The following is a 27,708-nucleotide window of genomic DNA, read 5'->3' on the forward strand; positions in this document are numbered from 1 at the left end:
TCGAGCATTGTTTAAAAAAGGGTGAGCTGTAGAACCAAAAGAAAAGCAACCAGAAGAAAAGCTTAGGCTCAAGTAAAGCAAATCGAGTCTGTTGCTTGTAACAAGTGTCCCTCGTGGTGGTCCACGCTATTTGAGATACATCATTTGATGTGTTTGTGTGCATCATGGGTAGGCAAGCAGGTAGGCGGGGTGTAGCAGGGCCAAGTTCGGGTAGGTAGCTTACTAATTGCAATCAATTCGGGTGGTCAGAAAGGGTAGGCAGAACAAGAACCTGGAGATTGGATGTGGTGGGGGGCAGGATGGGCGATCACGCACCGACCGGCCGACCGACCGATTCTCACAACTATTGATACTGTTTCTACAATATTGCAATGCTGGTTTTATACGAAACGCTAAGATGGAGACGGAAAATAGACAATAAGAGCGCCTTGCTACCATGATGAGTATAGATGTATCGGAAGAGCTGTTATGGAAGAAGGTTTCTTGTTAAAGGGATTGCCGGTCACACCGAAATCATGAAGAATTTCTGCCGCCGGTGGCCTGCCGGTTTCCCGGTCATTCATTTCTTCGCTCAAATTTGGGAAGAATCCCCACCGGCGAAGCTCAGCAGGTTTTGAAAAGGAGAGAGAGAGAAGAGAGAGAGAGAGAGAGAGAGAGAGAGAGAAGGGCGGGAGATACACAATACACAGACAGACAGACGAAAGGAAGGAATGGCGACGACGACGAAGACGAAGAAACAGGAGAGCCCCCTCTGTGTCCTGGGTGCCTTCCAGCCCTTCGGTCTCACCGTGGAACAATGGCCAAAAGAAGAGAAATCCTCGTACACTCTTTTTGACCCTCGCCTCGCGAGAAGAAACCCTGACAATGTCGAACCTCTCCCTGATGACAACTACGACGAAGAGCTCTTCATCCATGGAAACTGGTAATTTTATTCTTGGATTTTGTTTGTTCGCTCGTGTTGTCTATGCTCGCAAATCCTTACTACAAGACTTTTGGTTTCTGTGTTATAAGCTTGGAATGGTGCTACGTAAGAAGTTGATACGCCAGTCACAATGTGTCGTGGTAACAAGAATTATGCATATTATATAAAGCAATGGCTTGCCAATTTGGGATAGGAAATCCAGAATTCAGTGACAATATATCATATGTTCAAAAAAGAACTTTTTCTTGGATTGGTCACTTGCTTAGCCCGATAAGAAGTTGAGAATGCAGTAATTCTAGGTGCTAAAATCGATGATAGAACTTTACTATAACTTGTTTCAGTGACAATGTATTATTGTGTAGGAATCTTTTTACTGAAGAAATTACCTGCAAATTTGGTATAGGAAGTTTAGAATTCAATGCCAGTGTATTGTCATATGAGAATGGAACATATTCATGTGAAGCAATCACTTGCTAATTCGGTATAAGAAGTTGAGAATTTGATGATAGTGTTTTATGATAATTGTAAGGCATCTCTTTTGAATGTGACTATTTACTGTTGCCAGTTTTTTAGTGAAAGTGTGTTGTTTTGTGAAGCAAAGACTGGCTAATTTGCAGTAAGAAAGTTGGAATTTTGTGGCAATCTGTGGTGACAATTAGGACACCCTTTTTTGAATAGATCACTTGCTAAATTTGGATAAGATGTCAAGCATTTGGCGGCAGTAAATTATGATAACAAGAAATGCCCGTTCTATATGATGCTGGCAGGCTACCATTGCCATTTCTGCGATTTAGAAAGTAGTTCTTTATTATTGTTTAAACTTGAGAATTTGTCACTTTTACACTTGTAGTATGAAACCTTTCAGAAAATTGATTGCTGCTGCTCCCAAGCTATTTAATTTACCACACATTTTTTTTGGTTGTTTGGACAGTGTTATCTGGAGTGCTGGCTCAGAAGTACGAAAACGATTCAGTTCACCCTCTGTGGTCATACAGGTCATCTGAAAACAGTTGATAGGTTTTATTTTTTGAAAAGAAGGTTTATATTGTCTTTGATCCTTCAGAATTGTTGTGTGGCCCAATTCTGGAGGATGTATAATGAATAGTAGTTTTTTAGTTGGGTTCTGATTTCTTCCGCAAACAATTCAAGCTGATTTGCAATTTGTAAAGGCCCAGGATCATGATGGTTCTGTATTTGAGCACTTTATATATCCCTGTGACACCTTGCTCCTGTTGCTAGCACACATCTTAAATATAGCTACACATGAATGTTTCCCAACTAGGTGGATAGAACATACCATTGTGCCAATCTTCAAGAGTGGAGACCTCATAATGCTGAGGAATCATAGGAGAACTGTATGGTTCAATCCTAGAGTCAGAATTGAGCGTATGGGCAGAGAGGCGTGGTTTCCGTTCAGCTGTGTAAGCTGGCTTTTGTAAGGAGTTCACAACTTTGGATCACATATTGATCCTCCAAGTCCTTATTGGGGAGGGTAAAGCCCATAATAAGAGGATATGTTGCTGCATTGGGGATTTTCTTAAAGCCATTGATATTGTACTGCACACTCAACTCATATGGTAGCTAGACACCCTTGGTGTCCCTGTAGATATGCAATGGGGAATCTATGCATTATATGAATCCATGATAGGAAAAATGCAACCTCCCTCCCAATCGGTCGTCTGAGGTGGTGGCTTGCACAATTGGAGTAAACCAAGGATACCCATTTCCATCACTCTCTTTGGTCTATGTATAGATGAGGCATCTCATTACATGGAGCATGTCTAGGGCCATAGAAGGCATACAAATATTACTATATGCTGATCATATTGTGCTGATCTCTGACATGCAGAGGTACAACAAAAACATCTCAACGCCTTAAAAGTATTTTAAATTGACAAAGGTTTGTTGGTAAACGATATAACTAAAGTAATGGTATTCAACACCACTCAAGGATGGGTAACAAAAAGCAGAATTCTTATTGGGTGAGGAAAAGGTGGCACACACGATTGTACACATCCCTAGGAGTAACATTCATAGGGAGGATGCTTGTGCTTGACTTACTCTAAGTTCATTGTAGTCTGGTAATACATTGTTAAAAAATGGATTGTGCCATACCTCCCTTCACTGTGATATGCATCACCCCAATCGACATCAAACATTTCGAACTCTTTGGACATGGCAGTCATCTATACAAGCAATCTGTCTACAAATAATTATGAAGGATGCTTGTGCTTGAGTTACTCATGGATATGCAACCCTTGGTGGTTTTGAAAGGCAACATGCACATTTGCAGTTCCAAGAGTCGCAAACTAAAATTTGGCTATTTGATACACTTTTCACACCAATTCTTCTTTATGGAGTAGAAACTTGGGGACCAAGTCTTAACAAGGCAAAACACTGGAAAGATCTAGAAAGACCTTTAGTCTCAATGATTGCCTGCATGATAAGGAACAAAGCATTAGTGCCCCATGATGTAATCCTGACGACTCTAGGAGCTCCCTTAACGATGGCACTCATGGTTAGCACTTTGAAGTTACGTCATTGAAACAACTTGCTGAATGTGGAGATAATCACTGTTGGTATGCGGAAAGGCAATGAGGATTATTGAGGCATTATTTCGATTAGTGATTGGTATCCAACGATCTAGAGGCTCCCTTAACAATGGCACTCATGGTTGGCACTTTGAAGCTATGTCATTGAAACAACTTGTTAAACACGAAGATAATCACTGTTGGTATGCTGAAATGCAACAACAATTGGAGTAACATGGTGTACGTATAAATGCCCTACCCTGTTCCAACATAGCTTTGATTGTTCCCACCTAAACATGACCAAAATGGAAAGGAATAGAGTGATCAGAACTAATACTATCAACTTGGAAAACAAAAGAACATGGATCAGCCCCACAACATCCCGTGATAGGAAGATGACACACTATAAGATACCTTTTACACACATTGGATGATGGATTCATCACGTGGCCCTCTTTTTTGGACATACATCCATCCCATGCATTGTGTACTGTGATAGGACAATTGTGAACTTCTTCATATCAATTAGAGATTGAGATAGGCAGATATGCTTGAATATATCTAGAAGAAAGAATTTGCCAATTGTGTCATAAAGTAGTGGAATCCGGAGAACACTATGTTTGCCGTTGTGCTGCTTTTGATGAAATAAGAGGGGAATACCAGTGCCTCTGTAAGCAAGGCTTTGACCCCAATGTGCAAGTTAATGGAATATGAGGAGTGACTATGCATGGGTTTTCTCTCTCTAGAACTCAAGAGACATAGGGAAAAAAGTTGTTGAAGGACAACAATACAACCACACAAGCTTACAAACAAAGAATAATCACAACTTTCTTTATCCCTATCACTCCTTATGCTATAAGTCAATTTAGGGCTACAACAGTGAGCTCCTGACTAAGACATTGCAAAGAGGTGACAATAGAGTAGGCAATAGCAATTTGTCATACTTGTAGATCCTGTCCTCGTGAACCATTATCACACCACCTGCTTGATAGGTAAATGCCATTATCTCCTACCATCGAAGGTGCTTCTTGCACTTCGGAGATCTCTCCATTTTGGATTGACCTCTTTGCATAAATTATAAATTGGGATACAAAGACATGCGTGCAAACCTATGGAATCAGAACATTGTCTGCAATTGTGGTTTTTCTTATGAAATGAGAAGGATATATTATTGCCTCGTCAAATATGGCATTGCATTGCTATGCAAGGTCATTAAATAAGAGGGATATAGATTCTTTAGTACCCTATGTTTTCTTATGTTTATTTTGGTTTGTTCTCAAAGATGAGAAAACATTGTAAAGTGTAGTCTCTTTTTTACTCTTATTGCCCATTTTAGCATCATAAAAGCTGTAACTATCTTTCTTTTTCGGCATAAACACATTGAATGCAATTTGAATGTTGTGAGGGCCATTGCGATATAAAACTTGATGGTTATTTATGTAAGTAAAATTCTGGTTTTATTTGACTATGAGATTGAATCTAGCAGGCTTCTTGGTGCCGATTTGATTCTATCATGGAGCCATTATTGTGCATTCTGTATTCTGAATGTTTAGCAACCTTCACACCAGCAGGTAAGCTGTTTCTCCTTTCTCAGCTTGATTTCACATTATTGATGATTGATATGCTTGAACTTTCTCGTTAAAAGAACATTTGTTCTTAATATATTGTAATATGAAACGTTGATGGATTACAAAGGTGAGATGACCATTGTACCACTACCTCATGCGATGGAATCATTATGGCCTGTACCTTTTGGGCTTCTGCTCCAGAGTGGATCGATAGGAAATGTATTATCCTGGAATAAAATGAACCTTGCCAATGAATGCAGAGTGGGTCAGAATTCATTGCTCCATTCCAGTATACCAGTAAATAATCTCAATTTCACACATTTTGCTCTGCAGCATCCCCTTGAGGAGCCTCAGGTTACGAATTACTTTCATTTCTCTGTTCTTGTTACCCTATTCTATTTCATTACATAATGTGTGGCAGTTATATCTAAATGTTCCTATTTTCTTTTTGCTATTTGCTAAGATTTCATTCACTTTTCTTATGTATCTCCACATCTCATTTTTTATTTTGCTGCTATCAATAACTTCGAGCACATTGAAGTTTAAGTGATACAATTGTGCTACTAAAACGACAGCATATGGTTTATTACCCCAAGGAACAACACTCAAGCTATTTGCCATGGAAGCTGTAAATTTGAATCCAGCCTGCTTCTTTCACTTAGAGCACTCCCTTCCATATTCAGGAAAAATAATCCAATGTCAGCTGATACGGCATCTCATACTGAAACTCTAAAGGAAAATCAGAATAACAGAAAGCCTCTACTTACCCATTGCATGTGCAATTAAAGACATTTCAATTCTCGTTGATAATAACTGGATGCTGTAGTAATTGCTTTAATAATTTGATGCTGGATATATTATATACTAAATCAAGCATTGGGGCCAAAATATATAGAAGAACTCTATATTATTGGAAAATAGAAGTATTGTAATTTGCAGTGCAGACAAATCTTGGCATTCTTTCCATGATTCTAACTATTGTTTGGTATTATAGGCCATTTTGGCCTCTTAAAAGACGTTAATATATCTTTTTCTTTCTCACTATCTTCTTGTGGCTTTTCACCTCACCAATGGTATAATGTATTACTGAAGGAAGAAAGAAAGATATATTAATGTCTATGAAGAGGCCAAAATGGCCTATAAGACCAAATAAGAGATTACACCTTAAGTGTTGAGTCTTTGAGAACAAATCAAAATAAAATAAATATTACACAGTAAATATTTAAGTAAATAAGATGAAAAGAAAAGAAACGAGGGAATCTGGTTTTTGGCACATTGAGATTCTCAAGTAAGGTATATTGTAGCTTTTGTCTTCGAAAGATCTCTAGCATAGGTCAATCTAGAATGGAAATGTCTTTTAAGCGAGGGAAGCACCTATGATGGCGGGAGATAATGGGTTTTATCTGTTGATGACAAGGGTGTCAAGGTCGTGGTCCATGGCGTGGTCCATGGGACTGGGGCCTACGTGCACAACAAATTGCCATTGCTCGATCAATTGTAACCCCTTTGTTATGTCCTGGTTTGGAGCCCATTTGTGTATCCTGTGATTGACTTGTAGCATTAGTAGGAGTGATTGGGCTAAAGAAAGTTGTGATTGTTCTTTGTGGATGAGCTTGTGTGGTTGTATTCTTCAACAACTTTTCCCGATGTCTCTTGAGCTCTAGCGAGAAAAGTCTTAGGCATCGTTGGTCCTCATATTCCATTACCTTGCGTAGTGGGCCAAAGCCTTGTTTAAAGAGGCAATGGTATCTCCCTCCGATTTCATAAAAGACGCTACAATGACAAACATAGTGTTCTTCAGATTCCACTCCTTGATGACACAATTGGCAAATTCTCTCTTCTAGAGGTAGTCGTGTATATTTGCCTACCTCAATCTGTAACTGATGTGATGAAGTTCGTAGTTGCCCTATCACACTACGCAACGCATAGGATAGATGTATGTCCATATAAGGTGGCCTGATGACAAATCCATCCTACGATGTATGTAAGAAGTGTGTCTTATTGTGGGCCATTGTTGTACCAAGTGGTATGCTGGGGTTGATCCATGCTATCTTCTTTTCCAAGTTAATAATATCAGTTCGGATCACTCTATTCTTTTCCACTTTGGTCATATTTAGATGGGGACAGTCCAAGCTATATTGGAACAGGGGTAGTGCATTTATACTCATGCCATGTGACTCGAACCATTGCCACATTTCAGCATACTAACAATGAGTGTCTCCATTTTCAGCCAGTTGTCTTGATGACAGAAGTGCCAACCTTGGGTACCTTCGTTTAGGGAGCTCCCAAAGACGTTGGATAAATGTCACTGATCGGAACAATGCCCGGTTATTATAGGTGCTGCTCCCATCTCTGCCCGGATTATATCGTGGGGCACCGATGCTTTGCTCCTTATCATGCGAGCAATCATTGACACTAAAGGTCTCTCTAAATCTTTCCAATGATTTGCCTTGTTAAGACTCGGTCCCCATGTTTCTACTCCATAGAGAAGAGTTGGTGTGACAAGTGCATCAAATAACCATAGCTTAGTCTGTGGCTCTTGGAACTGCAGATGTGCACATTCTCTCGAGGGCACCAAGGGCTGCATATCCATGAGAAAGTCGGGCACAAGCAGCCTCCTATAAGGAGAACCTAGGTCCTGTAAATGTTACTCCTAGGTATGTGTAGGAGCATGTGTAGGAGCGTGTGTATTGCACAGTGTCAAAGGCTTTTCGGAAATCCACAAAGCAGCAATAAATCCTCTTGTTGTGGGCTCTGCCCTCCTCAATAAGGGCTCGGAGGGTGAATATGTGATCCAAAGTTGTGAACCCCTTCCGAAAGCCTACCTGTCCAATTGAACGGTAGCCATTATGCTCTGCCCATATACTCAATTCGGATTCTAGAATCAAGCCATATAATTTAGCCAAGTAATGGCCAATCATGATTGTCCTATAGTTGCTTGGAATCATGGGGTCTCCAGTCTTGAGAATTGGCACAATGGTATGCTGAGTCCATCTAGTAGGGAAACCTTCACACATGGCTCTATTAAAGATGTGTGCTAGCAATGGGAGCAAGGTGTCACGAGCATAGATAAAGTGCTCACCCACCAATCCATCATGATCTTGGGCCTTCCCAAATTGTAGCCGATCAATGGCATTTCTAACATTTTGTGGTGTAAAGAAGGTTGATTCATGTGGGCGTGAGGCATTCGGGTGGGGAAGAGGAGGTTGCCCTGGGATATCATATAGAACCTTTGCATATTCGTGCCACACCTGAGGTGAGGTCAGTTGTGTGTTGGGTTGCCTCTCATTAAACATTTTCCATGCTCTTTTACTCTCTTGTCCTAGAAACAAGCGATACAAATGATCTTCAAATTTAGCCAAATACAATCTCTTCTTCTTCCTTACGAGGCGTTGGAAGGTTGCTCTCGCTTGGTTGTGTGTATAAATGCCCCGAGTTACATCACGTTGCAAGCATCTCCTTGTATCCCGACATTCCTCATCATACCAACTATTTTGTATTACTCTACCGAGTTTGGGGGGATTGGCCGCTGTGTGAGGGAAGCATTTGTGGTTGCTTTATGCAATGATTTGGTAATCCTTGGGTAAGTTCTTCAAGGGGTGCGAAAGGATCCAAATCTAGCATGCCATTGTATACACCACAACTATACACATCAATTGTCTCGTGAGTAAATAGATACTTAGCCAGACCACTCTCCTTAGCATATACATCCTTTGTGCATCCATCCCTTACCTCGAAGCGTAGATATGCATGATCAGCTACCAAGCCAGAGATGGAGATCCCATTAGATAATCGACTATGCTTGCACCCCTTTTTGGGTTCCAACATGTCAAAGCATCTGATCCAGGCCACTGTGACAAGCCTTTATTATTTCAGGTTTAAGAGATGGAGATCCCATTAGATAATCGACTATGCTTGCACCCCCTTTTGGGTTCCAACATGTCAAAGCATCTTATCCAGGCCACTATGACAAGCCATTATTATCACAAATCCATGCGTGCTTCCCAAGAGTAGAAAGTATTTTCCATATTCAGTTATAGCACTCATATCTTGAGCTTGTCGCTTTAGACCAACCTCTTCCGCCATAACTTCTCCATGAACAGCCTCGTTGGTGTTAAACATAGTTGTTTGTTCATCCTTGGTTTGTGCATTAAAATCTCCTAATAGTATTATGTCCCCCATAGTAGCAAATCTTCTGATATCATCATATAGTGGTAGATATGGTGATTCACCTAGAGGTGCAAACCTTGAGTAGGCAGGTGGAAAGTAGCAAAGTGCAATATATAACTCCCTAAGATCCCCTCTTTTTATTCCCTAGGAAGAAAGAAAGAAAGATATATTAACGTCTTTTAAGAGACCAAAATGGCCTATAAGACCAAATAAGAGATTACATCTTAAGTGTTGTCTCGTCTTTGAGAACAAATCAAAATAAAATAAATATTACACAGTAAATATAAAAGTAAATAACATGAAAAGAAAATTAATGAGGGAATCTGGTTTTTGGCACATGTGAGATCCTCAAGTTAGGTATATTGTAGCTTTTGTCTTCGAAAGATCTCTAGCATAGGTCGATCCAGAATGGAAATGTCTCTGAAGCAAGGGAAGCACCTACGATGGCGGGAGATAATGGCTTTTATCTGTTGATGACAAGGGTGTTGAGATCGTGGTCCATGGGGCCGAGGCCCGATCAATTGTAACCCCTTTGTTATGTCCTGGTCTGAAGCCCATTTGTGCATCCCGGGGTTGACTTCTAGCATTAGGAGTGATGGGGAGGAAAAGAACAAAAATTATCTGGGAACTTTGATTCTTTTCTTGCAAAGTCACACATCTTTGGTGATTGATGCTTGCTATAGCATCATAAGGCCAAGTAATAGTTGAATCTTAGAATTCTTGGAAAGGAGAGCAGAAAAAAAGTAAAGAAATAAAGGAAACCCCCCTAAGGACAAAGTTAACAGGAGAAAATAAAAGACCAAAATAAATCTTATGCGTATGCACACAAATGGCTAACACAATCTTTCCTTTTGCGATGCAAGCAAACAACAAACCAGAATTGGTTCCTATTGCAAGGGATGATACACCAAGGAAGTCTTTAGGGACATTTCCAATGTCAAACCATGATAATTGAATATGAGATCCTCAATTAATCTATTTGGAGGGTAAGAAGGCAGTTGATGTTCCACCATCTAGCATTAAGTTCCAGTTGAAGTGAAATGAGATCAATAATGTGCTGTCAAAAGTATTTGCTGTTGTTTCTTGCAGTGTTTATGGAATTTTATCCTGTTGGTATAATTATTACTCATCAATAGAAAAATATTTTTCACTTATGCAAAGATATTCATGCATGCATGAATGGGTGGATACTTGTTGTGGCTATTGTTTTTGTTAGCAAGCAATTAATTGTTGATCTCGTTTTGCAATTTTGGAGAGACTATTCATTTTTTCTATGCTTAGTTATTCTCGTGATGTCTTATAAATATTTACTAATCATACAGGCATTGCAAGTGGAGGAAGGTAGCGTTTTATGTGGTAATATTGGTTCAGAAGAGCAAATTATTTGGACTAGCAGTGACGTGCCTTATGTTGTATCTTATCACAATGGTATGCCAGATCTTCTAATGATCCCTCAGAGATTAAACTTATTCCTGAACTACTGTATGATATAATAATGACATAAAATAGACTATTATGGTAAATATAAAATAAAGCTATGTCTTCTGGAGATTCTTTGTGATGCCTTTCCTTTTCGCGACTAAAGAAAAGGAGGCAATACAGCATATATTGCAGTTACTGACATCAAGATAATATTACAAATTGAAAGTGTATAAATTTTTACCACTGTCCTCTAGGGAAATTGTGACATAAGTATAAGCATGCTCACAGAAAGGCATCGTATATATGATAGCCTTTGAGAATATAGTCAATATAACCTGCTGGATGGGAAGAGGTATTACCTTTTCTAAAACCCCGTTTTTATTCCCATCAACATAGGTGGGGTAGCTCCTATAATATGTCAGAAAATAGTACTTATCACCTTCAGATTGCAGAACCAGCACCTAGATTTATTTTTGCTATAATGACCATGCATTTATTGTCATCTATTTTTGTTAAACAGTGTGTATTATTGTTTCTCCAATCTGAGTGTCGCATCCACGCAACTGGGATTTATGGAACTATGAAGTTTAATGCCTGTCAGATCTGCTAAATCTTCTGCAGATTAATTATATCTCTTTTGATTTTTGTGTCAACTATTTTATCTATTCTCTGTTGCAATCTGCAAAAAAACAATTTCAGCATCATCAATTCCTTGAGTTCGTGTGTATAAGGTGAATAGCATACCATTACTTCTTGTTGGTCAAATGTTTATATGGCCTTCCTCTTCATCATGCATCAATTGTACCTAATCTGTCATATTGTACCCAGAAACTGCAGTGAAAGTGCTTTGGAAGAGCTACATGTTGCTCCATCGTCAGTGGTTGAGAATGGTTTCATTGCATGTGAAACAATGATTAGCTTTATAAAAATTTCCACTAGGAATTATGACTTGAATTATCCCCATAATAGTTCCATTCTCCTGAATTTTTTTGTTTTGTTTTGCTAGCTTTATCTTATTGAGAATTTTTTTATTTATTGTCTTGTTACTCGGAGAACTATCATACTGTTGCCAACGAAGTAAAAGCTCGTTTTACAATATTGATTTTGCAGTATTTACTGTGCACGAACCTGTAATATTTTATTATCATGTGTATCACCAGTAAAATTAATGACATGCCATTTTATCTACCAGTGAAATTACAACATTCAATATGGCATGTGAAATTGGTTCAAGCTAAAGGCGAGTTTTCATTTGAGAGCAAGAAACTAGTGGAACTACATTCTTTCAATAGTGGTGCTACTGTCTGCCTAGAGCGTCTATGGCAGGGTGAGGGTGGTAAACTTGTTGCAGATCAGGTACCTATGCGTTTGTCTGTTTTCAACTAGCAAGGAATAGATATTTATAGGTTCTTTTCTGATGCATTTTACTTTTTGCTACAGGTTTTCTTGGCTACAGATAGTGATGGTGTGCCAATCCTCTGCTTCTTGACGAAAGTGCTGCAAAATCTCTCTGCATTTAGGCTTGTTAGGGGGGAGATGACAAATTTAGAGGGAAGCTTGACATGGAATATTTCTGCAATTGCAGCCGCGCCTATTATTGCTACACGACCCTGGTATTATGAACACATTTTTATTGAATGTCCTTCTGCAGCTAAACCTTAACCAGTGCTAATGCTGGATGTGTTTATGGTGATGTAGGCTACGGCAATCACATAAACAGTTCGACCTGATAATTTTGACAGCTGAGGGAAACCTTTATTTACACGTACATCATCTGATCCCCATCATGTAATGGTGCAGTTCATTTTCAAAACGGCATTAAAAGAAGATATATGGGTTTTTAAGTTCTATGTCCTGCCATGTACAGACAGCTTCATGTATGGGATTGTTTATTTGAAGATTTAATTTTGCTGTCTGGAAATGGAGTGATACCAAACCAATGTTGAGTTTTTAAATTTTTGGTTACTTCCTAATGAAATTAGTTTCAAATGTATGTTTCCTCAGTTCAGTTAAAGATCTCACAATCTGGTTAAACGAATTCATGATCAACTCATAAGTAATCCTGAACAAGGGATTGTTTATTTTATAGAAATCAATTAAGGATATTCATTTTTGGAATCTTACATGGGTTCCAGGGAAATCGTCTCAGGGAGTAGATCTTGAATGTTATGACTGCAAATGTGTTGATATGAAATATCTCGCTACAAGATAAACATTGGGCTGGGTTCTGGTTTGTTTCTAATGTTTCTTTCCAAATTCCTATCAATACATTAGAATACCCGACCGGAACTAGACCATTTATAGTTAATTGTACTTGAGTTTGTGTGTTTTACCAGTATGTTGGCATTAATGAGTTGTTTGCAACTTCAACCAAAATGCTGGAAACACCTTGCCCAATGGGTTATGGTACTGGAGTGAATGATACTTCATGCTGGCAATCTCTTCATGTGGTCTGTTATGATAATATACACCACAGAATACCCGACTAGAACGAGACCATTTATAGTTAATTGTACTTGAGTTTGTGTGTTTTACCAGTATGTTGGAATTAATGAGTTGTTTGCAACTTCAATCAAAATGTTGGAAACTCCTTGCCCAAACATGGGTTATGGTACGGGAGTGAATGATACTTCATGCTGGCAATCTCTTCATGTGGTCTGTTATGATAATATACACCACTCCCCTTTAGACCTTGGAGGGTTCTAGACAATAACAAATGCAATATCTTCGAATGCTCTTGTCTGGAAAAACATCTTGCCAGTCTACAAGTGGTCTTGTTTCCTGGCTAGTGCTGGAGGCATACCCATCTCTTCCCATAAGTACTTTCAGGAGAAAGATAATGCATTCTTTGCTAGTCTTGAACAAGTAACTAAGTCAATAACAAAGAAAGAAAGAAAGGATCCTTGTGGCATATGAGACCTAGGAAAGGTTTTAACTGTTAATGGTAACTTGTCAGTGCAAGTGGCTAAAGAAAAATGTCTTTGTATTCTAGCTTTGTAAAACTAAACAAATTGAACATATGTAATTGTGAATAACAGTCACCAAACATGTTTTGTGATGTTTGGCTTTATGGGCCAGACAATAGCATTAATTCATTCCATTTTGTTTGTCTATCTGCATATACATACTAAAGTTGAGAGCCTCATTTGGGGGTATAAACTTGTTGTTTGCTTGCAGAGGGGAATGTATTGTCTTTGTGAGCTTCGTTTTCCCTGGAATTTTGGAAGTGCATTGAGACTATCAGCAGTGGATGGTGGAAACCTTGAATCTCCTGTTACAAATGACCAAGTAATAGGCCTTTGTGATCCTGTTCAAGGTCGGGTGAATATAGTAACTTCTACTGGTCAGGTGCTTATTCTAGCTCCAGTGTCTTGATTTTGAACTATCTTAATCCTTGTTTGTCATGTTAGATTTGCCTGATGGTTTGAAAATCATAAATTGTGTTTTAATTGCAGCTTTATCGGTGTTCAGTTAGTTGTCCACCAGCTTCTGCCCTTACTATGTCATGCCTTAGAGCATTGGACGAAGGATTGGAAAATTCTCTATATGACCAGTTTCTTTCTTCTCTATGGGCACATAATAATTCATCAGTGAATGGTCCTGCCAATATGCAAAACAGAGTGTGTGGGAATCGTGATTCAGAATGGGATTCTTTTACTGACATTTTGATGCTGTGGTGCAATAAAAATAGTGCAGCTGAGCCTCTCGAGGCTGCTCCCGAATATCCTGCATGGGAGTATTTATTACATAGCACCATGCACAGAAAGAACCGGAACATGTTTCCTGGACTCTCTCTGCCTTCTATTCCAATAAAATCAGATTCATATTTTAGAGGTCACAGAGCAGGCCTTACTGAGAAATGCACAGAATATGCTAGTATGCTGGGTGAAATACTAATGCTTCTACACATAGTATATGAAGATCACAAATTAGATTGTCTGCATTGGAGGTAAAGTTTTAAAAAAAAGGACTGAAATTTGTTTTCTCTATTAATTTGTCGATTGGGTTGATTTCTTAATAACTAGTAAGGTTTTTGGTTAAGCAGGGAATTGCACACTCTTGGATCTTTGCTAGGTCATATAGCAGCTTCTTTGCGTGAATGGAATTATCTGGATCATTATGCCCGAGATTTCCCTGATCTGTTTGGACTTTTTGAAGCGAGTAAATGTGATAGAAGTTGGCAGTCTCTAAAAGTTCCTTTCAACATATTCCAGTGGCTGGCGAATTGCATGAGAGCACAAAATTCTCCTTTTTCTGATAGCTTACCCTCATTGTACATGAATAGAGAGGCTACATGTATAAATTTTTCTCGGAAGGTTATTGGATTCTATGGGTTACTTTGTTGCAGTGAAGCTGTTTCAAAAGTTGTCTCATGCGGAGTACATATTGACATTGCTGCTGGTAGTTTTGAAACCGCTGAGCAAAAACTAGTACTAGCAATGGTGGGAGAGAACTTTGGTCTGACAGATCTTGACCGTTTGCCAGCAGGGGTCTCTCTTCCTCTGCGCCATGTAATTACATCAATTCATTCAGCTGGATGCCATAATTTTGTATTTTTCATGTGATGAGAAAGATGATGAATACTGATCATACCATTTTGTCAACCATGCTTTCTACAGGCTTTGAACAACTGCAGAGAAGCACCTCCTCAAGATTGGCCTGAATCTGCATTTGTTCTTGTTGGTCGTGAAGACTTGGCTTCTATGTGCAATAAAAGGCATTCACATGTCAATGTATCACAAATGGCAGCACCATATATGCTACATTTACGCCCAATATCTCTGTTCTCATCTGAAACTGATACATACGAGAATGCAAACACAGAATCCATCACGACTGTGGACAATATAAGTGATGGCATGGAAAGCTTGTTTAATGGGACAGCCCAGCTTCGGTTTGGCTCTGACCTTCGTCTGAATGAGGTACAGAATGTTCACTGTACAGAGGTTTATAGAAATGAATAGAGAGATACATTTTGTTCTCCATGTGGTATTTCTATCTAGAAATGAATTTTAAATTATATTGATTGCATGATTGAACTTGAAGATTATGATGTTCACACTAAGACAGTATCTTAAATATTCCTAGAAATATATATATATATATATATATATATATATATATATATATAAACATATTTTAAGAGGTCAAAATGGCCTGTAAGATAAACAAGAGATTACATCTTAAAATGTCGTCTCATCTAGAGTAGAATGTGGTTTTTATCTACATGGATGTCTGTGTGCTTGTGTATCTGGCTAATCATAACATTGGGTATTTGGTTAATCCTGTTGTAAGAAAAGGTTGGAAAATTGTTTGCAAATCAATTTCATGAAAATGATCAAATCTTCCTGCTAGTGTAATGACAATGGGATGTATTATTCAGGTTAGACGTCTATTGTGCTCATCAAGACCAGTTGCAGTTCGCATGGCAAACCCGCCTGATGTTAGTGATCCGGATATTGTTGCACAGCAGCAGGTATGTGTCTGTCATGTTTCTTAATCCTGATTGATGAGGTCTATGAGATTGTCTTCTCATAAGGAAAATTGTTGTCTAAATTTAGTGGTTTACATTGTTTAGCCTAGTTATGCCTCTTGATTCTCTCTCTTTATCGCGCTCATAGCTATTCAAGTATCATGTACTATTGTTCAGGCACAACTATGGCAGCTTGCTCAGAGGACAACTGCATTATCATTTGGTCGTGGAGCTTTTACTCTAGCAACTATGCGGACAGTTCTTACAGAGGTATTGACTGAATGTTATAACTTGGAGTGTGCATTCATGTCATCTCAAAGTGAGCTTTCAAACCATAATTTCTTTTCTGTCTTGTGTCAGGTGCTAACTATTCCAAAGTTAATATTGGCTGGACGGCTTCCTTCACAGCATGATGCTACTGTATGTATACAACGTGAAGTTCATGAATAACATGATATGTTCATATGAAATTAACCACAACGCAATTCTGTTCAGCATTTGGGCAATGGTTAGGCATTTGGCTTGTTGACTGCTTGTGATGCATACATGTTGTAGGTAATTGCGCAGAATGTACTGGAAACAAAATCATATTGAGTTCTGAACCTTATTCCTCACTCCAACCAGCCACATGGAGGATAACAATTACCACTGAACAAATGTCATACTTAGAAGCCTTTTTGTATAAGTTGTATAGTTATTCACTAGACTTGGGCTCGAAATTATACTATCTTCCCCAGTGAGTTGTGGAACAGGTGCAACTGCCCTAGAATTGCCTCACCAGATCATTGCCTAGAATTTCTTAACAATTATTAAAGAGAATGTTTAGCATTTATTTAGCTGCTTGTAATTAGCGAAAATTCTGATCCTCTTGGTAACCTCTGTGAGTTTTGTGATTTCTCATTACATAAGGCCTTCTTGTAGTGATAAAAAAAGCTGTTGTAAAAAGTATGTTGGCATTCATGATAAGTTTAAAAATGAATATGTTCATCAATGATTAGACACATCTATTTTTGTCCAACTTGATAAAAACTGATGTGAACTGTGTTTGCTTTTCCTGATTATATTGTTTGAGTAAGAGTCTATTATTTGTGCTATATATGTAGGTTAACTTAGATTCTAGCACAGGGAATTTGTCTGACCTAACATTATGGCCAGAATTTCATAATGGTGTTGCTGCTGGATTGAGATTAGCTCCATGTCAGGTGAATTCTAATTGTTCAGAATATCAAATTGGAATCCATCAAGATATCTCTTTCTAACGTTTTATTATTTTTCAGGATAAGATTACCCGAACATGGATTGTGTATAACAGACCAGAGGAACCAAGCTTTGCACATGCTGGCTTGCTCATGTCTCTAGGTCTTCAGGGTCATCTAAGAGTTCTTGCTGCAACAGATGTATATCGATATCTTTCACAGGTTGGTAACCAGTGGTATAGATTGATATCCAGTGATCTAAATTTATTTGTTGACTCCTGTTTTTCATTCCAGGAGCATGAAGCAACTACTGTTGGCATATTGCTCGGGATGGCTGCAGCTTATAGGGGAACGATGGATCCTGCAATCTCAAAGGCTATTCTCAAAACTCCTTTATTACTTCAGTTTATTCTTTAAAGCATTGCCATCTGCTCGTATATGGTATAATACTAATTGGTTGCTCTATCCATATGTAGTGAAATAATTCACTGCTGTATGTCTTTGAAAATGATTTTCCTTATATATTGAATGCATATATGTCGATCATTCTTGGTGTTGGCTAATATAGTTGTATGGTGCATCCTTAATGAAGACCATTTTATCTTTGAATGCATAGCCAAATAGTTTGCAGGCATAGGTTGATTATGTATATGTGGTTTTCTCTTATTTATTTTGGTTGTTTCTTGAAGATGAGACAACATTTTAAGATGCAATCTCTTGTTTCGTCCTATATTCCATTTTTGCCCCTTAAAAGGCGTCAATGTATCTTTCTTTCTTTCGTAGTTACACATATTTTGTTTTATTGTTCTAAAAAACGAGACAACATTTAAGATGTAAATATCTTGTTTGGTTTTATGGACCATTTTGCCATGTTTTAAGACATTAATATATCTTTCTTTCTTCATTTCCTTACTGCAGATACTTTATCTCCATATTCCTGCACGGCACCCTCCTTCCTTCCCAGAGTTAGAGCTTCCGACATTAATGCAGGTAAAGTCTATGTCATTTATATACTTATCTATTGTCAACATTAGTTGATTGTTTGCTGCCACTTGAAAGCATAAATTGTTTACTGAGGGTTTGTTATAGCAAAATAAGAAGTTTCAGCCTCAGTGACTAGTGATGGGTGAGCTACGGATATTCTCCATTTACATTTGAGTTATGTGCGCTTGTACTGTATTTAAAGCACTACTCAGAAATTAGAACAGTGCCTTGTGATGGGTGAGCTACGGATATTCAATATTCACTATTTACATTTTATTTATGCACGCTTGCACTGTGTTTAGTGTGCTATTTTTTATTTTATGATTAGCACTCTCTTGTTTGAAATAGAATCTTATCTTAGAAGTTAGAATAATGCATGCTTGTACTGTGTTTAGTGTGCTATTTTTTATTTTATGAATTTTCTGTTTTCTTTCATATAAGAAATTGGATAAAGATGATTTTTTTACACAAATTCAAGGTATTCATTTGGAATTTTGATTTAATTTATTTTTCAAAGTGCACATGTCAATTAAGCTTGAGAATCCATCAGAACTGTGCAAAATAAACTATATACTGCTTTTTTTTTGTACCAGTCTGCAGCTCTAATGGCTGTAGGAATGCTTTATCAAGGGTCCGCACATCGGTTGACAACAGAAATATTGCTAGTAAGTTTCCAATTCTTGTGGATTTATGTTGAATACTGTAAAATGACCCCCTTTGTCCAATGAAAAATGTGGTTTCTGGCGCATACTATTTTTTCTGGTGGTATCCTTAAGTTATAGTCTCTAAAGACACCTGGATGCACCCAAAACTTTGTAAAAGCAAAGTAACTATCGTTCACTCAGTATCTTGAATTAATGTTTTCACTAGAACATTGATTATCAAGCATAATTGAAAGTAGATAGGCATTAAGCAATTCAGAAAAGATATAGGTGAGAAGAATACAATTCAGTGAAGAACAAATGGAAGACCAAAAGTGGATCAACCATGACTAAATAATACATGACAAGGATGATACTTGCATCGGCACCACTTTTGTCATGAAATTTGTACCTTAGTCTGCATGTGAGAAGGTATCCTTCTGTTTTGATGCTAGAGAGTAGCATTCTTAGCATTGTTCATGGAAACCAGAGGAAATGGGCTTCGTTCATGTTTCATATGCATTTGAAAAGGTAGGAAACTGTGGGTTTCTTACAAATATGCTTTCTAACATCTCCCTCAATTCGAAAGAAACTGGTATACTTATATTGAATGACTGAATTGTGTGTTACATGTCAGTTGAATTATATATTGCAATGTATGCACAATGCAAATGTTAAAGCACTATGTCAAAAACCCATAAATGAAAATTGTAGAGCATGTATCTAAGGACCTGAGAAATACTAAACCAAAAAGCTTGGGGTACAAAAGTGATTACTGAAGCTAAAGAAATCATGTATAATATATGGAGTAGAGATCTATTGGGAGTGGACACTAAATAGAGCTGCATGCAAGAGGTAGTACCTCCATCAGCATGTAGTGGTGTGGATTGAATGTCATGAAAAAACTGTGACAATTCTTGATATAGGGTAGTATTTATCCAAGTCCTAAGGAGGGAACACAATTTTCCTCCTTGTGGCACTGCAATTGCATTGAAACTGATGTTTAGATTGCAATGGCAATAAGCCAGTACCCTATGGAATCTCTGCCTAGCATTGAGGCTAATCAAATCCTTATTGACTTTTTTGAAATAAATTTGTTCTTGCTCTTTTTTTATGTAACAGGCAGAAATTGGCCGTAAACCTGGCAGTGATAATGTTCTTGAGAGAGAAGGCTATGCTCTTGCGGCAGGTTTGGCATTGGGTTTAGTGACATTAGGTAAACATGTTTTGTTTTGGCATATAATATGGTTTTTTTTAGAAAGCATATTTTGATCACTTTTCTATTGCAGGAAAGGGAAAAAATGCTTGGGGGTTAGCTGATCTTTCAATTGAAGAGCACTTGCTCTATTATATGGCTGGTGGGTCGGAGCCTGGTGAGGTAAGCGGAAATCTAAATATACATGCTTTCAAAAATAAAGTTACCCAAATTGATTTTTCGATTCAAATCGTAAGTGTGTGCATACAGATCGAGTTAGATGAACTAGCAGATGTCTTCCATCTTAGATGCTCATATTATTGCAGTTGATAAGAAACACAGCTGGGTAAGCAAATGGCTTACAATACTTCTATCAAATTTAGCTGCTCTCTAAGCTATCCTCATCCATACTCTATTTTTATATGCCTGCAAAAATGAATCTTTTCAGGCTTCATTCATGATCTTTATTCCAGGAAAATGAAGTCAAATTCTGAACACTACGTAGTGTGAGAAGAGATTAGGGTAGGCTTTTTTTGTATACTCTACTATCACCTACTCTCTTTGGTCTCTATATAGACAAGATTGGCACTTATGTCATCCAAACAATTTGCTGAACATGGAAATAATCATTGTTGGTATGCTGAAACACAACAATGGTTTGAATTACGTGGTATAAGCATAAATGCACTACCCCTGTTCCAACATAGCTTGGATTGTCCTATCTAAACATGACCAAAGTGGAAAAGAATAGAGTGATCCAAATTGATGTTATCAACTTTGAAAACAAAATAATCTGAGCAGAGATGGGGCATGCCCCATTAATCACCGAGGCATTATTTTGGTTAATGACCAATATCCAATGGCTTTGGGAGTTCCTTAAACAAAGGTACTTAATATTGGTACTTATGTTGTCAGAACAACTTGCTGAACATGGAGATATTCATTGTTGGTGTGCTGAAAGGCAATAATGGTTAAGAGTCACATGGCATAAACATTAATCCACTACCCCTACACCAATATAGCTTGGATTGTCCCCATTTAAACATGACCAAAGTGGAAAACAATAGAGTGATCTGAACTGATATTATCAAGATGTAAAACAAAATAACATGGATCACTTGGTAGGAGGATAGTACACTATAAGACACATTTTGCACACATTGGAGGATGAATTCATCATGAGGCCCTCTTATATGGACATACATCTATTGTATGCGCTGCATAATGTGATAGGGCAGTTGCGAACGTCTTCAAATAAGGTAAAGATTTGAGGTAGTCAAATATGCATGAATACCTCTAGAAGATTTGTGTCATCAGGGAGTGGGATTGGAAGAATTCTATGTTTGTGATTGTGCTGTTTTTTATGAAATAAGGGGGAGATACCAGTTGCCTCTTCAAGCAAGGCTTCAGTCCTGTATGCAAGGTAATGGAATTTGAGAACCAACCATGCTTGGGGATTTTCTTACTAGAACTCAAGGAATGTGCATTCTTGGTGCCTTATGCAACTGTGGGGCACTAGCCAGGTGCCCCCTGCTTTTCATTTTCTTGTATTGTATCTTTTGGGGCCCTCTATTGATTTGCCCCCTAAACCCTAAACCAACACATACTGTCAGCCTCTTTGCGACGTGTTATACAATGGAGATGCTGTTCACATGTCTTGATTTTGAACCTCGATACGTAGGTACTCTTCCGTGTCCAACAATATGGTTATCGAGTTTAGCTAGTATATAGCATGTTCAAATTTATATGAATGTATTTGCAAATATTCTATGTTATAAATTTTATGTACATCATTTTACTCTTTTTGGAAAACTACAATGACTGAAAATCATGGCCATGGAGGATACTGTGAAGTTGTATTGAAGTAAAGTATGTTATGATTGCTAATGTCCCTAATGTTATTATGCATTTTAAAATTGATTTTGTAGCAGGGATGCCACTATAAGCATGATGGATTATTCAATAGTTTTGTGAATAATGCTAAGAACGTCGACGATCTCTATCAAAATAATGGGCAGGTATCTCTCTAAACTTGTAAAAGTATTCGAAAGGGAAAACCTGGATTCTTGTAATATCTACTTTTAGATGTTGGACACTAGATGTTTGCCTACCAAGACTTCTGCCATTTGCTTTGGTTGTGTACTGTTTTGATACTTTTATATTTTTGCAGGTCATGGAAGGTTCAATAGTGAACCTTGATGTCACAGCACCCGGAGCAACCCTTGCACTTGGTCTGATGTTTTTGAAGGTGATGTCTGAATTCCTGAACTTCTAAATGGCTTGATTTCTCCAGAGAAAGCAAAATAGTATTTATATGGATTGAATGGCAGACCAATAACCAGGAAGTGGCTGCTCGACTTGCAACACCTGACACTCATTTCGCACTGGAATATGTTCGCCCGGACTTCATACTTATCCGTGTTGTTGCACGCAATTTGATCTTATGGGATAGGTAACATACCTCATGACTGAGTTTTGTCATAAATTGGTTCCCAATATATATCTACCATCAAATAAACATGTTCGGAAATAGTGTTCAGGCAACAGAGGAGTGGGTTCAAGCACAAATACCTGCAATAATAAAGGATTATCTTGCCATGTCATCAAAGGATAAAGAAGATTCTGAACTTCCTGCTGGGGATGTAGACATGGAAGCCCTAGCACAAGCACATGTGAATGTTCTAGCAGGAGCATGCTTGTCTATTGGTATGATTCCATGTGTTTATGAGCTTTATTATTAAATGATAGACTAAGCTCTAAGCAAGATACTAATTTTTGTGTTTTGTTTTCTCAGGTTTAAGGTTTGCTGGGACTGCAAGCGCTGATGCTCAGGAATTACTGTATCGTTATGCCCTTTATTTTCTTAAAGAGGTCCTATACAGAGCTTTTCTATGTTCAAAGATGAATTCCAATCTTTGTTGTAAACATTTTGTAGAATGCAAGAGCTTGTAGTAGTATCTCACTCATTTATATATCTCATTCATCACGACAGAAAAGGTCCGCTGCTGTCCTAGGAGGTACAATTGGTCCAAATGGCAGATCCTCTTATGTTGATCGTGGCACATTAGAAACATGCTTGAATGTTACTATCTTATCTCTCAGCGTGGTAATGGGATCCTACTGCCAACTTTTTGAAACTATTATGAAGAAAACTTGCACTTATGGGGATCACTTGGAACAATATCTGACATTATATTTTTACAGGTAATGGCAGGTACTGGTCATGTAGGTACGTTTAAGCTCCTTCGATACTTACGAAGAAGAAATGATGTTGATGGTGCAATCAGTTATGGAAATCATACAGCTGTAAGTCCCACCAACTAAGCTGTGTTTTGTTTCCAACCTGATGTGCAGTATTGTCATTTAGGTTTATATTGACTTTTCCGTGGCTTTGTTTCATATAATTTTTTCATTTGAAAAGCTCAAAAGCACTGGTTGATTCTCAGATCAGCATGGCTATTGGATTCCTATTCTTAGGAGGTGGTACTGCAACCTTTTCAACAAATAATAATGCAGTTGCAGCTCTACTTATTGCATTATATCCCCGATTTCCAACAGCTCCAAATGATCATCGATGTCATCTGCAGGTTCCTTCATTTTGAACTTCCCAAGTGTGCTTGTAATAATTTAAATGTGACTCTATTAATATGCATCCCGTTTTTGTCTAAAAGAAAGAAAAATATGGTAAGAAAGTACTCATATTTCTCTCAGTCTAAAACATACTTGTATCATTATCAATGGTACCAAAGACTTGTATCTGCTAATTTATGAACTTGTATGACAAATTTTTGTATAAAAGGTTATTTTTTCCATATATAGGCTTTTCGGCACCTTTATGTCCTGGCCACAGAGCCACGGTGTATCCAGACAATTGATGTTGACACAGGTCTTCCAGTATATGCACCGCTTGAAATAACAATGCAAGAGACCTTGTCACATTCTGAAACTACATTTTGCCAAGTTTCTCCTTGTCTTTTGCCAGAACGTTGCCTGGTACGGTTTTCTTTCATTTTCCAATTCTTGAACACTTGTACATTTCTTAATTCAACATATAACATTGCCCTTTCCAGCTTAAACGTGTTCGTATTTGTGGACCACGTTATTGGCCTCAGGATATAAGGCTGTCTCCTTGTGGTGAGCAAAAAAGTTAAGGATTTGACAGAAGTTTCAGTTTTTATCCTGATAATGACATTCTAATCTTACTTGACAGATTCACCATGGTGGCACTCTACTGACATGAGTCATCCCTTTCCAAAGGGTGTAATTCTTGTGAAGCGTAAGGTTGCGTCAAGAACATATGGTGATGATCCAATAGGGAGGCGTTCGCTTCTTTCTCGTACATTGCAAAAGGTAAGATGGTCACAAACCACTTAGTCTTTTTTTTCATATGGGGTTTTTGAAAAGTAAGTAGATTTATATCTTTATTCTTTCAGAACTTGAAGGATGATAGTGATGGAGACAAAGAGGTAGACAAGTTAGTGAGCACATTCTCCGCCGATCCGAGCCTTTTGGCATTTGCTCAGTTCTTCTGCACATATCGCCAGAGAAGGTATGCACCATTCTAACTATGATTCTATATTTAAAAGGCTTGTGTACAAATATGTTGAAGGGAAAGATACAATTGGTGGCTCTCCCTTCATGGGGTGGTGTAACATAGGACATGGAAGAAGAGAGACACAGAAGAGAACCCTAATTCTTCTGCACTATGTGCTATAGATTTCGAACACTACTTATGTAACTAATGAAAGATGATCATTTAAATGAGAGTGGAGAGGAGAATGAAGATGAGGATGAAGGTAGTAATTGACCACAATTTGGTCCAGGAGTCGCAAACTCAAATAATTTAAAACTTTTGAATCTTACACACCAAACCAAACCTTGAAACCTTTAAACCAAAAAAATTTGAGGGATTTTCGAGCTCAACCCAATGGTTCACAAGATTTACAAATTGTATGCCAAGGATTCTCAGTTTGATTGTCGGCTCAAAGTGAATTATTGGTGATTGTACTCCTCAATTTTAATTTTTCAGTAAATGCTTATTAATTTTTTTTAAACTTAAACCCTTGAACCCCCAAGCCAATCAAAACTAAACCCAATCAAACTGTTTACAAATCTCCGAACCTGAACCAAACTGAACTGAACCGGCTAAGCCATTTAACTGGCTCGGTTTGGCCCAAACAGAACTGTTGCTGATTCTTAGGTGAAGGACAGACCAAGAGAGGATAGGGAGTGAGAGAAGAATAATGGATGTATAAAATGAACATGTATGCAAACACAAATGGATAACTGTATTTAAAACAAATGGATAACTGTATTTAAGGCCTTGTGAATAACCTTATTCTTAATATCTTCCTGAAAATGAAATGGGAGGAGTAAGCTTGCGATAAAGAAGTCCGTTCTTTATGCTAGTTATGTGAGAGAGTGAATGATCACGGATAGAAGCACATACAGGAGCGGAGAAGGGGGTCACAGTAAGCAAAACTGGATGACTGGAAGAGCTCACTATTAATAATATGAACAACCATTAGAAGTAAGAATGAAGTTAGAGTTACATGTAAAATGCTAACTTGCCTAAGTACTATGTACCACCACATATGATTATATCATGTATATGTGATTACATGTAAAAAGTGCCCTCGTATAGTGAAATGGTTCACATCAAAGCTACTTGAGGGACACATTGGTGTAACACTTTTAAAAAATTCTTAATAGATTTGAGATATCATTTGCTCTTAATACAACAGCTGTTTGTATGCGTATTTTAGGAACTATTGCTCACTCCAATATAATCACCCTTTCTGGAGTTGCTGAGATTGTTATTTGAATGTTTGTTTCTATAGGATCATTTATTCTATTTGGTAAGCTAGTTTTCTCCTATATTGGCGCTGGTATTGGTCTTAAGGGTTTTAATGGTGTATGTTGTCTTTCTAGAACGGACAATCAATTTCAGGAGTTCTGCTTACAGGCATTGCTTGAATGTGTGAGCTCAGACAAGCCTGCACTTTTACATGTATGTATTGAAACCTCAAGTTTAAATGGATTCCTTTCATGAGCTTATCTTTGACATGAGCACTATTTTTTGTGAATCCTTTTCATTTTCAGGTGTACCTTTCTTTTTACACTACTGTTGAAGAATTCATTGACAGTACAAGAGGTCATACCTTAACATCAAGCAACCACTGGTGTAGATCTATGTCACTTTGTAGCCTGAAAGTAGGTTGCTTGCTTTTTTTCTTTATGTCCTTGCAGAACAGAATATAATAATTATTCCTAGGGCAAAATTTTAATCAGATGAATACCAACGTGACACTGCTGTACCTATCTGCTTATATTCAGAAGTAGAGGGGCTTCCCCAGTGCAGTAGTCAATGTTAATCTAGGCACTCAGAAAAATATTCAGAATTTGAGGAAGGTGGAAAGGAACCCAACATTTTTTGTGAGATTGTAGAAATTGAATTGACCTTTCTGTTTCTTTTTGTCAGATTGCACTAGTATATAGTGAGGCAGTCGTATCCCGAGCGCTACAACTCCAAGGAGGACCATTGCTACAGCAGACCTTTCTGTTGGCTCTTTCAAAGCAGATAGATCACATTTTGGATGCCACTTTCTTTCAAAGTAAAGGTGGCTGGTTACAGAATGACCTTCAAACGTATTTGAAGAACTTCATCAGTGAAGATGGCTGGAAAAATATAAAAGATCCATTCTTAGTTTCGCAATATCTGCGGTGGTACGACATTCCACGGCCGTCTTTAATCAGCAATGGCCTCGATCAGTTGCTGGGCTGCCTACCTTTTCTTAGCTCCATCAGTACAGATACTGCAAGCCTTTTGCCTTTCTTGGCTTTATTGTTCCCTGGATCAGCAACGAAAGCTCTAACGCAAATCTCTCCGTTGTTGTGTAGTAGCTCTTGAGCCATCTAGGCAAAAAAGAAAAAGCCATATCAATGGTTCTTTGATTCGGAAGTGTATTTTTCTTACTGACAATAAGCTATCATAATAATATTTGCTGCCATGATTTTTACAAAGCTCGTCTTTCTTTTTGCCCATAAACATACTTGTATTTATATTTTCCCAACCTATGTGCAATTTACGGTCTTTGTTTGATGGTTCAAGCTGTGCAGTGTATCGACTTTGAACAAGGTACATGTCACATACTCGTAATCCGATTATAAGTTGCCTTGCATCACAGATCCTTGAGTCACATCCTCAATTCATCTGACAAATGTGGAAGCATATGGGAAATTGTCACATGCTGTCTTTTCCTGTGGGGTGGTTTAGATGGTGTTGAGGGATGACAAGATATTGGTTACCTATTATTGCATATGCTCACACATAGTTCCTTGAAAAATTTGTTTGGAGTCAAGACTGTGAAACCTTAAACCAAAACAGTTTGAAGAATTCTTATGCTCAAATGACATGGTTCAAGAGATCTCAAAATTGTTGGTAAAATGACATGGTTCAAGGTTTTAAGCTATGAGTTCATATTTTGGTTTTCAGTCAAATCGAATCATTGGTAATTGTACGCTCAACTTTTAACACTTCAATAAAGAAACTAAGTTAAAATTTCTTAATAATATTATTACATATTACATAATTCATAAAGTTATT

The 27,708-nt window shown here is 37.9% G+C and overlaps 1 protein-coding gene across 3 annotated transcripts; it reads left to right on the forward strand.

Annotated features, from left to right (window-relative positions):
* Nucleotides 1-629: 629 nt before the first annotated feature.
* EMB2771 (E3 ubiquitin ligase) lies at nt 630-27,125 on the forward strand. 3 transcript variants are annotated; one of them, XM_087328852.1, is made up of 37 exons: nt 632-922; nt 1,854-1,917; nt 4,940-5,024; nt 5,149-5,375; nt 10,514-10,619; nt 11,806-11,969; nt 12,054-12,226; nt 12,312-12,378; nt 13,791-13,961; nt 14,069-14,562; nt 14,659-15,124; nt 15,233-15,535; nt 15,997-16,089; nt 16,264-16,356; nt 16,447-16,506; nt 17,190-17,288; nt 17,364-17,504; nt 17,577-17,657; nt 18,201-18,272; nt 18,860-18,931; nt 20,030-20,123; nt 20,197-20,285; nt 22,031-22,120; nt 22,273-22,350; nt 22,433-22,554; nt 22,636-22,808; nt 22,897-22,973; nt 23,095-23,208; nt 23,307-23,408; nt 23,549-23,689; nt 23,922-24,095; nt 24,173-24,236; nt 24,313-24,452; nt 24,536-24,651; nt 26,034-26,112; nt 26,205-26,315; nt 26,584-27,125. In XM_087328852.1, the coding sequence occupies exons 1-37, from the start codon at nt 711-713 to the stop codon at nt 27,010-27,012; spliced, it is 5,436 nt and encodes a 1,811-aa protein (XP_087184978.1). In that variant the 5' UTR covers nt 632-710; the 3' UTR covers nt 27,013-27,125. The 3 variants fall into 3 exon arrangements, with proteins under 3 accessions (XP_087184980.1, XP_087184978.1, XP_087184979.1); XM_087328853.1 differs by having other exon boundaries at nt 22,034-22,120; XM_087328854.1 differs by lacking the exons at nt 23,922-24,095; nt 24,173-24,236; nt 24,313-24,452; ... (2 more) ...; nt 26,205-26,315; nt 26,584-27,125 and having other exon boundaries at nt 630-922; nt 23,524-23,658.
* Nucleotides 27,126-27,708: the final 583 nt, after the last annotated feature.

The sequence above is a fragment of the Azolla caroliniana genome, unplaced genomic scaffold (genome assembly GCF_043228905.1).
Source record: "Azolla caroliniana isolate FFs.n. ecotype wild unplaced genomic scaffold, voAzoCaro1.0.p SCAF_12, whole genome shotgun sequence".
NCBI classification, from domain to species: Eukaryota; Viridiplantae; Streptophyta; class Polypodiopsida; order Salviniales; family Salviniaceae; genus Azolla; species Azolla caroliniana.

Excerpts from the sequence above, each read along its gene's own strand:
- EMB2771 (XM_087328852.1), top strand. The coding sequence starts at position 711 with ATGGCGACGACGACGAAGACGAAGAAACAGGAGAGCCCCCTCTGTGTC. Across the intron at positions 14,563-14,658 it reads TTAGATTGTCTGCATTGGAG|GGAATTGCACACTCTTGGAT; the intron begins GTAAAGTTTTAA and ends TTGGTTAAGCAG. Across the intron at positions 22,555-22,635 it reads AATTTGATCTTATGGGATAG|TGTTCAGGCAACAGAGGAGT; the intron begins GTAACATACCTC and ends GTTCGGAAATAG.